At 45.7% G+C, this 17,859-nt stretch overlaps 1 protein-coding gene across 10 annotated transcripts in view; it reads left to right on the forward strand.

The window, feature by feature from the left end:
- TLK1 (tousled like kinase 1) overlaps nucleotides 1–17,859 on the forward strand; it is a 967,987-nt gene that overhangs the window by 570,877 nt on the left and 379,251 nt on the right. For all 10 annotated transcript variants that reach the window (XM_085645312.1, XM_085645310.1, XM_085645315.1 and 7 more), the window contains 2 exons: nucleotides 6,175–6,285; nucleotides 6,399–6,535. In XM_085645312.1, coding sequence (XP_085501438.1) covers nucleotides 6,175–6,285; nucleotides 6,399–6,535 — 248 coding nt within the window. The remainder of the gene's footprint in view (nucleotides 1–6,174; nucleotides 6,286–6,398; nucleotides 6,536–17,859) is intronic.

The raw sequence follows: 17,859 nt of genomic DNA on the forward strand, positions 1-17,859 counted from the left end.
CAACCAAGGCCCTCCTATCCCTCATCGGATAACATTGGGCCTAACTCTCTCTGCACCCGGCCGCCGTAGAGCCGCTGAGGGTGAACCAACTTTACCTACCTGACCCTGGGGGACCCCTGAGTCTATGCCCAGAACCTCAACTCTGTCAGTCGAGTACTTACCCTTAAACCGCAAACTCTATTTTCCTCATAGGGTAACATTGACTGGCTTTTTCCTGAAATTTCTTCTAAGTGTGGACTTTTCAAATCTTAAAATATTCACCAAAAATCAGCCGAGTAACGAAAACGAGATTACTCACCTGCTCTTATGTGAGCTCCCAGTGCTGGATCTCGGTGCCCAGCACTGTCTCTGAAAAATACTTACAACTGTACTTACCCTTAACTCAATTTTCTTCCATAGGAGTCCATTGACTGTTTTTTCTGTGAAATGTCTTCTAAGTGTCGATTTCTGCAATCTTTAAATATTCTTCAAAAATCGTATAATATCTGAAAACGTAATTACTTACCTGTTTTGGATAAAGGTCCCAGTACTGAGTCTAGGCACCCAGTACTGGATTACAAAAGTAACGAGAGCCTACTGTACCTGTAACCTGAATTTTCTTCCATAGGGAATCATTGCATGTTTCGTTTGAAATATTTTCTAAGTGTCAACTTTTAAAATAGCTAAATATTATTTAAAAATCATTACAGTAATGAAGTCGACTTTCATCACTTGATTCTGAGTACTGACCCAGGACTGAATCTAGGATCCAGTCCTGGAATTCCAAAAGTAATCTAAAAAGTAATCTGTTACAAATAACCTGAATTTACCATTGAGCTCAATGTATTGTTGTTTAAAAAAAATAGAGTTGCCTACTGCAACCACTTGTAACTGTTTACAAAAGTTTATTGCATTTTGCAAAAGTATTTATATGAAACATCTCATCCTGAGAAAGTATATTCTAAATCCAAGTGTTGCTTCTAAAATAAAACAAGCATATATTTTTTTTATATATAAACCATTGGCCTAGTGTTCAGTTATTGAGTGTGTGAGACCATTTGCTGAGTGTGTACAACAAATGCTTTACACTGTCCTCTGATACTGCCTGACAAAGCTAACACTTGAGAGTAAGGTTATATCTAACTTTAACCTCTGTCAAACCCTGGGGGACTGTGGACTCTGTACACCCTGTAACTATTGGGGAACAGTATATACAGAGCCACTTTCTCACAGCCTTTACATCCATAAACTGTTTTTCGGTAGCTCATATCTGTCTACTAGTCCCTCAGTAGTTCCCTGTCCGTACTCTCATCTGAATCAAACTAGCTTTGTTGGATAAATGCCCCTCTTGATCCTCCACTGGTGACCATGATGTGCAACAGTGCGGATGAATGACGGGAAGCAAAATGTTGTGGGGGATTTTCACAAGGTTGTTTGAAAATTGACGGGGTCTGATCATGCCCTACGATTTGAATGTAATTGTGGATTATGTGGGTATCCTCCTTCCCTCTCCTTGTATTGACTATGTCCAAGTATAACACTATTGATAAGTTACTTTGCAGGGGTACCCCCCTTCAAGACAGACGATATTGTTACTTGGCTTTTGCTAAACTAAACTGTGCTTATTAGTTGTTAGTAATTGGTTGCACAGTTGGAATTGTTTCACTCAACAACGTATATTATACCAAGTTATTACACATATGATAATGGGATATGTAATTAATGAAACCTCTATAGATTTCACAATTATTTTTTAATGGGGTTTTCTTTTATGTTAACCTAAAGTGGACCTTAATTAGTTTTTCCACTAATTTGGTTTTTAGCTATTTGTGTTCTCAAATGTTTTTTGTCTGTGAATTTACATACCACATTCACCCTCATTACTATTTTTTATCCCAGTACAAAGCTGTTTGAAACAAGCATACGGTCTTAAATTGCCAGTCTTTGTACAAACTGTGCACCTTCAACAACCCTAAAGCCTGGTATGCGAGCTCTGCGCCAAATGCAAGGCTGTTGCTCCGTCTCTGTTAAATTTGTGTATAAAGTTTGACTATCCGCCAATATACCATGCACAGTCTTCTCTCTATCCGACATAGCTTGCGAATAATCTTATAAATGCTTATGCTGTGCTCTTCCTTCAAACTTTGTAAAGGAAAAAAATAATAATTGCCCAAATAAGAATCTCCAAAGATGTTATTAATACATTTGAGGACTGTGAGGAAATGAGATGTATTATATGGTGTGGTTCTGCTACCTCACTGTGTAATACACTTACCAACCCCTCTAGGACCAGTAGGTTTTGTTTGTTAAACCTTTAGCTCAACCCCTGATAGCTGTGGATCTAAGCAGTCAATACACAAAGGAACACAGTAAAGCATTTAAACAGCAACAAAACAATTGAAGAAATACAAGTTGCAAAAGAGATCTGTCACCAATTTATAAAAATGGATAGGATTTTATGTAAATATAGACAGCAAAATGAAAAAAATCCACTGGAGGGTTCCATAAATACAGAATTTATTAAGTACAGCAAATCAACACTTTTTACAAACCTTTTTGAGAAAAACTTGGGTAAAGTGCAATATGGTTACTTAGAGTTACTTTAGACGACCAACTACTGCAGGGAGTGAGTCATGGGGACCAGCAAGGTCCATAGAAACAGTTACCTTTCCCGGAAAAGCAGTCTTCAGTTCAGTTCCAGTGTCAGTGGCTCCTTGCCATTGACTTCTATGGAGAAGTGGTGGTCTGTAGTTTTAGCAGGGAGTGGGGCAGTCGGGACATAAATGCACATATTAACACTCACTCCCACTTTCCCGCACTTTTGCACAAACCCACATCCATTCGCAACACTCACTTCAAAATATTCATGCATGCACGCACCTAACATTAATAAACAAAATCTAACCCACCTGCGCAGCACTCTGCTTCGGAGATCCTAGGAGGTCAGTCAATGAGGTAAGGCAGTTCCTCACTCGTCAGAGTGGGTTGGGATCAGTGAGACTGCTGACCCCACCCCACTCTGTGGCAAGGAGTTAGTGATTGACACTCGGCACTGAAGTGCCCAGGTCAGAGGTTATCTGTGACGCTTTTCCTCTTAACGAGAGGGTGTGCCTAAAGATGCTTTGCCAGGCTGAAGAGGTCGCACCCACAGGACCTGTGACTTCAGCCTGGCAAAGTTCAGCTCAGGTCTGGGTGCTTGGGGTGCCCTTCCTATGCCCATAAATGCCCTCCAAAGAGGTCGCTGTCACAAGCGAATGGTCTACGAGGTTCACTCCCCCCTGATGACAATTTCCTGTGAGGTTCAGCATCTAGCTATCCCAGAAGTCTCTATTTGCTAACTCTCAAGATGGCAGAACCCTTCTCTCGTCATGTAGAGATCCCTAGCCCAACCCAGAGGTGTGGCTACCAAGGGGCTATACGCCCCTAAAAAAACAGTTTGACAACTGGTTTCCCCGCTCTATCCCGAATGCCAGCCTGTCTACCTAAACAATAGAGTAGACACTCTCCCAAGTGTTCACCATTTGCCATTCAAAGGCAGCCTTCCGTTTGAATCTCACCTTGTGGGCAACACCAGTGTGGTTTCCTACCAGGGAGAGCGAACACCTCTTCCCTCACGCAGGCTCCTATTTTGTCTTTTCCTGGGAGTCGTTTGCCCATCTCCTCAGCAAGGCAGAAAGTTGTCTCAGGGACAGACCTCATGTACATCCAGGTACGGGCACTAGCGACTTTGGGAAACCAAGTGGGAACTTGGTAAAAAGTTGTACACTGCAACAAGTCACATTCTTTCGACCTGGGGAATCAAGTCCGGCTTCATGTAATGAGTTTTTTGATACCTTACAGTATCCACTTTAGTAGTTCCAGTCAGAAGTTAGCAAGGCAGAAGTATCAGCTTGTAACTGTGCACTCGCCAATGATGCTACTAGCCTTTTCAACAGTAAAAATTACAATTGCATGTTTTTACCATTGGAACATGTACAAGTACATGTTCCAATTTCTAACATACAATACCCTGCCGTTAGGACTACCTTAGGGGTAGCTTACATATATTAAAAGGGGAAGATTGTGCTTTGCTTTTGCTTTAAATGACAGTTGAGTTAGCAGTTGAAAACTGCCTTTCCAGTCAGCGGTGGCAGACTAGGAGCCATCGTCATCTCAAGAGTGGCACAACCGGTGCTGCACCCCCTGGGTGACCCTCTAACTTACAGGCTGTGGGTACACAGGGTACCACATACTAGGGACTTACAAGTAAACAAGCCTATGCCAATTGGGTATAAGCAAATCAAGCATACATAATTTAAGGTCAGGGTACTGAGGTCTGGGAAGCAAGCCTCAGTGCACTATGAGTTTAAAAGCCAGTAACATCAGTCCAAAACATTGGGGGTGACCATACAGAAAGAGGCATTTCATTACTAGGACATACATTCTTTCTGCCAAAATACTGCATTTTACAAAATGTGGTAATCATTAACCATAAACCAACTTGCATTCTATTTTCATTTGACCTGTGTTAAGTGCGATTTTCTTTTGCCCCAGTTTAGGACTCGTGGATAGCATGCAGGGTCATTTACTATTCCATCATTGCCTTCTCTACTGCTGTTATGCGGCCATCTCTACCTTGGTTTTCTTCGAGGAGCAGGGTTTGAAAAAACCCACTCTCTCTCCTTTGCATGTTTAACACCACAGTGGATAGAAGTAGCTGGGCCAGAGAAAGTCTCTATTTCGCTATGTGCAGCTTTAGCTTGCAGATTGCATTGGGTCTTTTGTGCTGAAGTACCTGTGCAACAGTCACCTGTTTGTCTCTGGTCTCTCTGCAATGTAATTCATGGGTTTACCCCCATTGTTTCTCTCGTGTTACACCAGACCCAGCTACCACCGCTGCCATGTTCGAGGACATGGCTCCAGTCATACGTTGGGGAATATCTTCGCAATTTTCAGTTCCTCTGCCTTGCCTCTTCAGCCCAGCACTACCCACACTCCTGTCGGATTGGAGAGGGCCTGGCCTGTTGTCACTGGGAGAAATGGCCTCTACAAGGGAGAACTTGCACCAGGATAACCACTCTCCAGTGGGAGCTCCTTCAGTCCATATGACTTCCCTTCTTTGGGGAACCAACAGAGACCAGATGTGGAGTGCCCCATGGATGCTCTCTCTGCCCCACCCTCTTCAGCATCTACATGGCCCCCTCGCAACCATCGTCCGAGACAACGGGCTCAACATAGTCTCCTATGCCGACGACACCCAGCTCATCCTCTCCCTCACCAAAGAACCCAACATCACCAGGCACAACTTCAAGAAGGGATGAAAGCCGTGGCTACCTGGATGAAGAAGAGCTGCACGAAACTCAACGTAGAGAAAACAGAGGTTCTCATCCTTGGTTCCACCCCCTCTGTGGAACGACACCTGGTTCCTCACTCATGCATTCAAGGCTCTCCACAACCTCGGATCCTCATACCTGAACAACCGCCTCTCCTTCCACGCACCCAAGAGACTCATCCAATCTGCTGACCTCTCTGGTCACCATCCCCTGCATCCACAAGACTAGAACGGGAGGAAACTCCTTCTCCTACCTTGCAGCCAAGGCCTGGAACGACCTCCCCTTACACCTCTGGCAAGTCCCTACGCCTCTCCAGTTGAGGAAGTACCTCAAAGCTTGGCTCTTTGGATGACCCCAGCACTCAACGGAGCCGCTCCACCCCTCCTTGCCCCTAGCACCTTGAGACCCTTGCGGGTGAGTAGCTGTGCTTTACCTTACCCCTGATTTGATTGATTGCTTCACCTCACCAAGTTGATTCGCTTCTCACCCGCCATCTGTCAATGGCAACAAATTAGTGGAGTTTCAGCCAGGAGCTCTATAACAAATGTACACCCTGGCTGCCACATAAAATATATGTATTAACATGCCGAAAATTAAAATAATTTGGGTGTTTAGACTTTCAAATGTGAGGTGCATTTGTCTATGCAAATGTTTTTTTTTTTCTTTCTATTTTTTTTTTCTCTTAACGGTTTACTGAAAGTACATGCGATAGCTTCTTGAATGGATTCCGCATTTTAATAAATTTTTTAGAGTGCCAAAACATGAATAGTGACTTTTTAAATTGATGTTTCCTTCCCACTAGGCTCATTGAACTTTGTCTTGTAATTGCTTAATCCTTTCATGCCCCTTAACATGATTTCATACTAGTTTCATTTCATTTTAGACAAACTGTGATCTAAGAAGACAAATAGATGAACAACAAAAAGTTCTTGAAAAATACAAAGAAAGGCTAAACAAATGCATTTCAATGAGCAAGAAACTTCTGATTGAAAAGGTGAGTGCAAGCATTTCTGCCATAATGTTTAAGGACCTAATGGTACAATAAGTTAAAGACGTTAATTTTTAATTAAATTGCAATTAATCAGAAAATAATATCCCTTTTCTCAGAGCACGCAGGAAAAACTGGCAAGTAGAGAGAAGAGTATGCAGGACAGGTTACGCCTCGGGCATTTTACGACTGTTCGACATGGAGCTACATTTACTGAGCAATGGACAGACGGATTTGCATTTCAGAATCTTGTGAAGTTAGTTGCTTTTGATTATTTTTATCAAAACATATAATTTGCTGTGCATTTGAAAGGGCATTGCTGTTCTCACCATTAATTTCATCTGATGCAGACGACCCAGGGAAAATTTCTTTATTTTTTGGAGCCAATGATTTTAGTACTAAAAGATTATATTTTGGGATATATTAAATTAAGCAAAACGTGCTAAGCATAACATGAAATTAAGGTTTTAAGTGGAATGAAAAAAAGTGGGAGTCTCTAGAGGGCGTTGCCTATGTAATTAAATGTATGGCTCAAACACAAACTAAATTTCTGCGAGCCCCATATTGTGCCACCCAACTGGTATTTTGGGGCCTCTTGGAGCTTTGTTATTGGAGCCAAATATATAACACAACAACGGACATACCTAAACCAGCCAGGACTATTGGCTTAGTCAGCGAACTTTAGCTGTTTAAGTGTGTGACAGTAATGATTTTGTTGTAAATAATTATTGAAAATATTTCCATTCTGAAATTGTGAGAATGTGAATTAAACATTACTGAGGCCTATGCAAGGTGTAGTGGTCTTCAGTGTCTCAATAACAACTATTATGCCCTCTGTTCTTCTACGCTATTTTTCACTCCAACTTCTCAGTCTGCATTTCTTACACCTACCTGTTCCTCTTTAGCTACCTCTTTTCACTCACTCCTGAATGCACTTCCTTACATCTCCTTGACGTCACCACCCCCTCAAACAGTGTATCCACTCACCTGTACTAACTGCATTTTCTTTTGCCTTGTTAATATTTTGACAGCTGTGTACTTCCTCCACACACATGTGCACTGAATCACAATTGCAACTGAAATACTTGAGCATTGCTCAGTGTTCTCGGGAGAGAGGCCAAGGATTGAAAGACCATGTATTCTGAAAAACTTTTTGACCCATGACAGGGAATGTGAGAAACTCGCACTGCCTTTAGCCTCAACTCTACAGTGCTCAAGTAATGACCCGTTATATGCACCTGGAGGGGACTTAGTTCAAAATATGCACTATACAAGAGTAATAAGCTACACAAAAAAATACAGAAATGCAACATCCGTATAAACCACCTGCATCACCTGTTGTGTGTTTTACTTATTTTCGGTTTCATTTTGTGATGTGTGCCTTGGTGCCATTTACTTGTACTTTGACATCCTCTGTAACCCTTGAACACTAATGCACTTATGTTTTGTCTTCTCACTCCTTAACCTCTTCCCCGCTCATGACGGAACCACTCCGTCATGAGCCACGGTTGCGCTGTGCTCATGACTGAGTGGTTCCGTCATGCTGCGGCCGTTGGCCGCCGCTCCGCCCACGCGGCGCTAATTCCCCGCTTGTGCGGGCGATTAGCGCAGTGGGCGGAGACGTGAAGGAACCACTCCGTCATGAGCACAGCTCAACCGTGGCTCGTGACGGAGCGGTTCCGTCACGAGCACAGCGCCACCGCGCTGCCCCCAAACCCCCCCCAGCGCCGTGGCGGAATTCCTGCCGCGGCGAAGGGGTTAAAATGATGCTACTACCCTGGCCCTTGTTTCCTGGAATGACAAAAAGAAAGCAAATCAAAAGTATTTGCCTGCGTTGCCACCTAGTGGAGGAGTGTACTTTTATATATATTTTTTCAGTCCAAAAAGGCTTAAAGCAGGTTTTTGTCAGTCTACCAATATCTTCAGGCCCACATCTGTCCACAATACTAGTGGATGCTACCATATCTATTGAAGAGCATGGTTGTGCAGTTTGAGACCCATTGTTTTGTACTTATGGTAGCATATTGTATTGTATTTGCATTTGTATAGCGTTTACTACCCCTGACAAGGCGTCGAAGCGCTTTTCGGCGAGTAGCACGCTACTCCAGGACCCATAGAATATTAGTGTTGAATTAGTATAGTGAAACATGCTAGTAAATTTTAAGTGGTAGATATGTTAGTCAGTTATTTGGATTCGGAAGGATAGCCGAAGGATAGAAGAGGAAAAAAGGTTTGTATTTATATAGCGCTTCTTACACCTGATGGGGTGTTGAAGCCCTTTTTTGGGGGAGTAGCACGCTACTCCGGAAACCCATAAAGGATTAGTGGTGAATTAGTATGGTGAAATGTGAAAGTAATTTGAGTGGTGGATATTATTCATTTATCTGGAGCGAGAAGGCTACCGGAGGGATAGAAGGGAAAGAAAGGTTTGCATTTATATAGCGCCTGTTGTCCCTGATGGGGTGTTGACGCGCTTTTCTGGCGAGTAGCAGGCTGCTCCGGAACCCATAAGGGATTAGTGTTGAAAATTAGTATAGTGAATATGAAGTAATTTGAGTGGTGGATAGGTTAGTCAGTTATTTGGATTGAGAAGGGTTGGGGATGGGTAAAAAAGGGAGAAATGTTTGTATTTATATAGCGCTTGTAACCCTGATTAGGTGTTGGAACGCTTTGTTGGCGAGTAGCACACTACTCTGGAACCCATAAAGGATTAGTGGTGAATTAATATAGTGGAAAATGGAATTAGAGAAGTGAACATGTTAGTCTGTTATTTTGATTGAAAAGGATAGTGGAGGGATAGAAGAGTGAAGGATTTCGTTTTTTAGGTCATAGTAGGAGGAGGAGGCTTTTGGATGAGTAAAAAGGGTTTTTGGAGGGGAGGAGTCAGTTTTGAAAAGTTTGTTGTGGGGGATGGGTATAGTAAAAAGTGTCAGATGATGCAAGGAGGGGTAGAGTAGGAGAGAGTCAAGAAAGGGTTATTTTGGGGGATTATAGTAGTGGTATGGGGTTTGGGATAAATGAGACAGTGGGTCTAAAGGATGTAATGATAGATGTATAGGGTGGTGCATTGGAAAGAGTAGTAGAAAAGTTTGAGATGAGTAAGAAAGTTGGGCTAGAAGATATTTTGAGAGAAGTGTAGGCTGAGAAATAGGGTAGTGCATTGTAAATGCTAAATTAGAAGAAAGTGATAAATATATAAATCCAGAAGTACATTGAAAGTATATAGATGCATAAAGGAGGTAAGTATTTGCAGATTAAAGATATTGATAGAGGTACAGGATGAGAAATAGGGTAGTGCATTGGATATGCTTTTTCAGGAGAAAAGTAACAAACACACAGATCCAAGTACATGGAGGTACATAGATGCACAATGGAAGCAAGTACATGTAGACCAAAGATGATTTTTTGTGTGTTTTTTGTTTTTATAACAATTATTTTACATGTTTATACAAAGCGATACGCAACGATAGGTACATATCTATAGTGAAATTAATGCGTATATACAGAGGGACACATACATAGGGTGGGTATTTATGAATGGGAAAATGGGCAGCATTTCTGGCCCAGGTGCTGGCCAGTCTCGAACAGGCTCAAACAGGCACTCACCCTTGTCCTTTCCACTCTTCGCCTCGACGCCCAGGATGAGTCGCCCTAAGCCTTGGCCGTTTATAGCCCTAGTAGTCCGGTCACCCCTTCAGCCAATGGGGACCCCAGCCCTAACACTATTCAATCACAACATTAGTCCTAAAATCTAGAACCAATAGTAGACCAGGACTTTACATCCAATCTTAGCCCTAGTCCAAGCACCTTATCAGTTTCAAAAACCATGATCTCTACGTCCAATAGAGGCCCTAACCCTACCAGTAGTCCCAACCCTAGTGCAAGCAACCAATGGCACAGGAAGCGCTCGTCCCTACTTCCAATAGAAAGCCTAACCCTACTCTTAGTCTCACCCTAGTCCCAATAACACAGGAAGCCCTAGTCCCTACTTCCAATGGAAATCCTAACCCTAGCCCCAACCCTATATTGATTGAATCACAGACCCAGAAACCAATCAGAACCCTCAAATACCCAACCAATGAGGACACTAACCCTAATCCAATAGAAACATCAGATACAACCACCAATCAGTGTACACATGTACCAAACAATATCAGACTATATAAGGTCCCAGCTACCTCAGACAAGGTTTGCTGGCCAGGGAGTTGGAAGCTGCTCCTCTATTTAGAAATCTCCTAGGAGGCAGACTGGCTCAATCCACACTTTGGACTTCTGCGGGCAAGGCCCTGGCAAACTTGTCCTCAAACAACACTATTTGTATAAAGCTTTACTCCCTCTCCTGGCCAAAAAGTGCACAGTCCCTATTAAACAGTTTAAACAGCTTACAGCAGATTACTGCTGTCTGGGGGGAATGGGTGCCTGGTTTCATTGACTTGTTGATATTGATGCATACCCCATGGTTATTTGTTGATTTTAATTGTGCCCTTCCATGTTTCGGTGCCTGAAGTTCTTTCCCATTTTTTTCATAACCATTTGGACACCATGACCACTGCTCGTAAGTTAGAAGAATGGGCTAGCTTTTGTGTAGATCAATTGTATGTTACAAGGGCATTTTAAGAAGAGGCTGCTCTGCCTATTTCTTAATGAAATGCAAAATGGGCAGAATTATAGCTATTTGGGATCAAGGAAGCCAAAATGGACTTTAAGGAATTATTCTTGCCGTTTTCAAACAACCCCACCAACATAATGGCTACTAGTTTGGAATACATGAAGTCCTATTCCTATTCATCTATCCTATGCTGCTTGAGACATGATCAGGTCTATTAGTTCAGAGGGATCTGCCAGCACACTGAAGAGTCTCTGCCTATCATCTATGGAGTGCTGATTGTGACAAACTCCATCTGATCTCTATGCACCAGGCTTTGCAGGATGTTATTGAGGCTGCAGTGCCAGATATTTAGCTTAGTTTTGGTTATCTACATTAATCAGTAATATTGACTTTAAGGTACAAAAAAGTTGAATCTCTGTCCTACTTAAACACAGCTATCATCGACAAAAAAATGTACCAAAAACAGGGCAAATCGCTGCCACCTAGAAAAGCTGTTTAACCTTGAAGCTCACATTTCCCCCTATCAAGAATGTTGATCGAAGTTGTGACATCCTCCAGAGTCAGCATGAAGTTCTGTTTCTGTCTGCTAGTCTGTGAGGTTCAGTGCCATCAAGATATTTGCCTAGGCCAATAGGTGTATTTGGGGAGGTTCTGCAAAAAGCTGCTGATGAAACCTTGTAGTCTGGCCATTCACAGCCCTGGCACCACTAATCAATGGTCCCTATTTTGGTCTCCTGCCTATAAGATTATAATGTAGTCAATGCATGAGAAAATGACAATCATCCGCTGAGCTTCTCAAAAAATGGGGAAGATCTTATCCTCTCTGATCCTTGAAGTACCTTGGATCATTCAAATCTTTAACAATTGTAGGAAGCTGGCTCTGTATATACTGTACCAAAGTAAGGTTTAGTGTGCAGAATCCAGTGGATCCCCAGAGGTATAGCCGAGGATGAAGTAGATAATACCTTACTCTCAAGTTAGTGTTAGCTGGGCTGAGCTGTTCGGCTTATCAGAGGGTAGTGAAACATTTGTTGTACCCACTCAGGCAGGAAATGATATCACACACTCAGACTGAATCCAGACCAATTGGTTGTATAAAAAAGAAAATGTTACTTTATTTCTTACTAGATCCCAGAATCACTTAGTTGCGGGTAAGTGATACTTTAAAAGCAGTCATAATTTTCAGAACGGTGTGTACTAGTTTTGTATAAGCATACAAGTTACTTTGCAGTATAGGAAATACTTTATAAACTCTTTGGAATACTTGTGATTACTTTAGATTATTTTCTAGTTGTTTTTCAGTTACTTTTCTAACTTAGTGTAAAGCAAACAGATAAGTTTAGGTGCTGCAGTACATTAGTAAGCAGGACAATTTACTTTGAGACACTAAGTTACTTTGTTGCAATGTAAGGCAGAGTCAACATTTTTCAGCAAAAGGCCACACCATGCAATCCTTTGTCAAAAATGAAGTTAACACTTGCAGGTAGGTACGATGTTTGGTTTAGTCCTTTTTGGAGGTAGAACCAAGGTTCCCCACGGTTCAATTCTGCACTCAATGTGCACCACCAGTGGCAATAGGGTGGCTGGGTACAGAGTGCAGGGGTGCCAATGCCAGTTAATGGGGATTAGGGGCACATTGGTTGGCGGCTGCTCACAGGTAAAGCATCCTTGGAGGACAATCTCTAGGAGTTAAGGTGAGTACAAAGGGGAGCCCGATGCAGCACCAAAACCACACAATCAGCGGCACAGGGACGGCTAGGTGCAGGGTGCTCACATGGCGTCGGGCGACCAATGTTACCATATGGAGATCGTCTGCTCCGGTTTCATGCTGCAGGCTCAGAACAGGAGGTCTACTCGGTGGAACCAACAGCCAGGGGAGGAAGTTTAGATGCCAGGTGATGTCTGGGCACCGTTGGTTCTGGTCACCAGGACGCAGGACCGGAGGATGCAGGGGTGTCTTTGGGCCTCCGGTTTCTCCTTACTGGGCAGGCGGGGTGGGGCTTGGATTTAGAGGCTGCAGGCATCATCACGGAGGCTGGGAGACATCGCCCATCGATGGATTCGGGCTCGAGACTGCTGTAGAACCTCATCTGGACTGGTGGGACACCTAAACTTAAGCCCTGGGCGTTTGGGGCAGAGGTATGTCTGGAAGGTGAGTATTTGTGGTTCTGCATGGTCTTGGACTTTTTTGGAGACCAAGCCACTGTCTTCGGGAGTCGTGGGTCTTTTTTAAAGCTGATCAGTCCTCTCAGGGTTTTTGGAGATTGCTGGTCTTCAGGCTGGAAGTCGTCGTGCTGCAGGATTTGCATTCAGGTGCAGGCAGGCTGGGAGGGGTGGCGCCAAAGCAGTGATCGCCTGGATCTTTTGTTGCATTGTCATCTTCGCCAATCTTCTTAGGTCGTCAGGAACTGCTGAGCTGGGTTCAAGGGTGCCCCTAAATACTGTATTTAAGGGCATTACTGGGGTAGCAAGGTAGTAGCCAATGGGCTGTTGACCTTAGGGTGACTACACCCTTAGTGTGCTCACCGCACGTGGGGGAGTGATCATATTACTGACCCTGATTGGGGGTTGTGCCTTCCATCTGCAATATGGCAGGCACTGAAGAGTGGGCTTCTCCTCGCCTCCCCCACCTGAGGGGTGGGGTTGGCAGAGCTGGGCACTCCTTCTGGGCTGTCCCCTCCTGCCTGTCTTCCATCCGAAATGGGTTGAAGACAGGAAGGGGGGTGGATCCTGCTAGCAGGAGGGGCTAGTGGTCTTATTGCAAAGGCGGCAAGGCCTTTGAAGCTCCCCTGGCACAGATGGCTCTTCCTGACCTGGGGAAGGTGTGAACTCCTCCGCCCAGGAAAAGGCAAAGGCTTCCACCCCAGGGTCCAGAAACCGGTCTTGTGGTGGCAGGCTGATGTTCACCAGTCAGGAACCCACCAGTGGTTGGTTTGGTACAGGGGTCCCCTCTAGAAGGGACCCCTGAGTGCATGGGATAATCTGACCCTGGAATCAGTGCAGGCTTATTATTCTGAGATGTTTGATGCCAAACACCCCAGGATTCAGTGAAGTCATTATGATGCTTATAATGACCTGTTTCTAGACCATATACTCATTAGGATTTTACTGTGCACTTGTAATATCTAAGAAATGGCCTTCAATATTCTAGGGGCCTGTCTGTTCATGAAGATAGATCTTCACATGTTGTATAGTGCACCCTGCCTTAAGAGTGACTTACCTAGGGCTCATGCAGTGCTGGCAGGCATGGCACACAGAGAAGTGTGCCATGTCGACTCTTCACTTTCTAGCTGCACCAAAACATGCAGGCTGCAATGGCAGTGGTGCATGCTTGTGGTGAGTGGTTTCTGAGGGTGACATAATACATGCTGCAGCCCTCCGGGGCCTTTCCCTGGCTACCATTCCTTTAATACAACAGGTACCCCTTACAATTGCAGGTTGGCCAGAGTTGTGCCAATTGTAGAAACAATGGTACATGTTGGGGAAAGAACAGCGGTCCTGGGAACCTGATTGGCAGGGACCCAGGCTACTCTCTGTCAAAGTGCATCAGATATCGGGCAAAATGTTAGGGGTAACCATGTGTGAGGAAGTGGCTCTGTATATACTGTTTTGCAGCGTGAATCTTTCTGGATTCACTATGCTGTGCATTATTCCGCGATCTTGTGGTTGGGTCTGGATTCGTAGTCTTTCTTTTGGTTTTTTTTGTTGTTTTTTTGTAGCCCAGGTGGGCGGCGACGACCCACCATTTGGTGCACCTCTCGTGACGTCGTCGTGCTTCCTGCGGAAGTCCCACCTTTGGGGCGCCATCTTCAGATTCTTTTTTCCGCCGTTGGGTCTGGATCGTCATCGGGAAGCTCCAGAGTTACAATCAAAGGAAGAAGAAGGAAAAGCGAGTTTCGTCGATAAAGGACTACGAAGATATCACAGGAAAGGAATATTTCACATCAGGAGCGCGAAGAAGGAAGTGTTCCACCTTTTTCTTCGACGCCCTTGGAGAATGCGCACTCAGAGGCCCTGAGCGCAATGGACAAGACGCCATTCAAGTTCTGCCCTAACTGCCACCACAAGTTCGCGCAGAAGGACCAGCATCCGGTCTGCAACCTCTGCCTACCGGTCGACCACCAGAGCAAGGACTGCAACGCCTGCTCAGCCTTCGCGCCGAAGACGCTCCAGGTGAGAGAACGCCAGCGAAGAGCCAACGCCAGCATGGATGGCAAGGGTAAGGCCCCGTCGCTCTACGATCTGGGCCTCTCCACAGACTATGAGGACCACGTCGCCGAGGGACCCGAAAACTTCACGGTCGTAGAGACCGACAAGAAAAATGAAGACTAGGTAAGAGAATCGTCTAGCTCAAAACACCCGAAAATGCCTCGAACCCGAGGGAGACTCGAGAAAATCGGAGTCTAAGTCCACGAAGGGAGCCCCGGCGCCTAAAACTTCGACGACCAAGGGGGGAACCATGGACAAGAGGCCGAGCGGATCCTTCAAAAAGGACTCCCTGGTGCCGAAAGACGCCGAAAGGCAAGGTTCGTCGAAGACCACCCATGAAACGGGGCGCTCGACGCAGGACAGGTCGGCGTCGACGCAAGTTCCGTCGAAGAAGCCCGCGGTCGACGCCGGAAGCATCTCCGAAATGGAGAAGAAGAAGAGGCGGCTCGAGGCCGAAATGGAGAACATCCTTCAGAGGAAGAAGGAGTTCGACGCAAAGATGAAGGATTTCAAAATTCCAACGGCTCCACTGACGAACGTCGTCGAAATCGAGGACGAATTCGACACCGAGGGGCTGCCGAGAGATCTCGAAGAGGAAGACGAGACCTATTATGAAGGCGAACCCGAGGAAGAAGACCACCAGTCGTTCTACAGCTCGGCGCCATCAACTAGCCACGACATCGAATGGCAGGATCTCGACACCGAAAACCCCGAGGAGCCCGTGGACACGTACCCTTCGAGGCCTTCTCCACCCGACGACATCGGGGTGTACAATATGGTGGTCAGGAGCGCAGCGACAGCCTTCGGCGTGAAACTGGACGAGGAGAGGCCGAAAGCCGATTTCCTCCTCGAGACCCTGCTCCCCATCCAGACGAGGAGCCAATTCCTTCCAATGTTACAAAGTGTGATAAATCAGGGAAGAGAGGCCTTTAAGGAACCAGCGACTTGCCGTTGGATCACGCCCAGGACGGAGAAGAAGTATAAGCACTCTTCTCTGGACCCCCCTTACATCAAGGGTAGTATCACGGCCGACTCCATCATAGCTTCCACGGCCAGGAGAAGGGCCAACGTGCCAGCAACTTCGGGGCCACCACCAGATAAAGAGAGCAGGAGGATAGACCTCACAGGAAGAATGGTCGAGAGGAACGCCGCAATGCACTGGCGCATGGCGAATTCCAATGCACTTCTCAATAGGCACCAGTACCAGCACTGGGACGAGATGGGGGAGCTAGTAAAACACCTCCCCGAAGAATAACGACAAAGAGCCTCCCACCTGGTGGAAGAAGGAAAAAACATCGCCAACTCTTGTATAAAGACGGCGCTGGACGGGGCAGAGGCTTTGGCGAGACTAATGGCCATTGGGGTCACCGAGAGAAGACATGCATGGCTAAGAATCTCGGGATTCAAACCGGAGGTGCAGAACAATATCCTTAGCACCCCCTTCAACGGAGAGACACTGTTCGGAGCAACAGTAGACGAGAAACTCACCCAGCTGAAAAAAGAAAACTAAACGGCGAGGTCCATGGGGGCCCTACAGCTAAGAGGGATGAGGTGAGGCAACCCCTCTAGAAGACCCTACGGTCGGGGAGGAAGCCAGCAGAGAGCGTCGCACCAGACGTTCCAGCAGGGTCAGCAGGGTGATAGCCACGGACAACAAGGTCAACAGAAGCAAAACTGGCAGTACCAACCTCAGGGCCAGTCCTTTCGCGGGAGAGGGAACGGACGTGGCCAGAGGAGGAGAGGGAGTGACCAACCCTCATCAAAGTGACTCAGCACGCAAGAGGACGCCTACCCTCGACATGCCCCCAAGGGTGAGGTGCGATACAGTAACATCAAGGGGGAGAGAAGAGTCAAAAGCCTACGAACATCCAACACCAGTAGGCGGAAGGCTGAGGTTCTACCTATAAGAGTGGCGGTGTATAACCACAGACAAGTGGATACTGAACGTCATGCAATACGGATACTGCGTGGATTTGGAGAAAAGACCACCAAACAGAAGACCAAAGTGAAGGCAGAGATCGGCTCAAGAACTGGCCCTACTCAGAGAAGAAACCCTGAAACTACTAGAACAAGCATTGGCATAGCCAATAGGTCTCGCCTTTGGGACCTTATAAGTGTTTAGCCATGCAACAACTTAACTAAATACTTATAAGGTCCCAAAAGCGAGACGAAAGTGATCACGATCAAACATCAAAGCGGCCCGTGCACATGCACTGTAGCTCTAGGCTGGCCTGGTAGCACTTTTTGGAGCCCTCTCAATAAGTCTCGCCAGACCAGCGCATGCGCTGGGTCAGGCGAGACCTAAAAAAGAGCCATAGAGGCAGTGCCGTTCAAAGAACGCAACAAAGGGGTCTACTCTAACTATTTCGTGGTCCCAAAGGTAGACGGAAACGTCAGACCCATCCTGGACCTGCGGTACCTAAACACGTTCATCAGAACGCAGAAGTTCAAAATGACTTCGCTGCAGGAGGTGCTCCCCCAAATAAGAGACGGGGACTTCATGGTCACCGTGGATCTCAAGGATGCCTACCTGCACATCCCAATAAACAGGAGGCACAAGGGACTTCTAAGGTTCAACATAGACCAGGAACACTACCAGTTCACAACCCTGGCCTTCGGGCTCAAATCGGCGCCAAGGGTTTTTACAAAATGCCTGTCGGCGGTCGCGGCCCACCTACGAAGGCAGGGGATCCATGTCTACCCCCTACCTAGACGACTGGCTGGTCAAGGCAAACACACGCGAGAAGTGCGAGAGACATGCA

Source organism: Triturus cristatus, chromosome 3_1 (genome assembly GCF_964204655.1).
Source record: "Triturus cristatus chromosome 3_1, aTriCri1.1, whole genome shotgun sequence".
NCBI classification, from domain to species: Eukaryota; Metazoa; Chordata; class Amphibia; order Caudata; family Salamandridae; genus Triturus; species Triturus cristatus.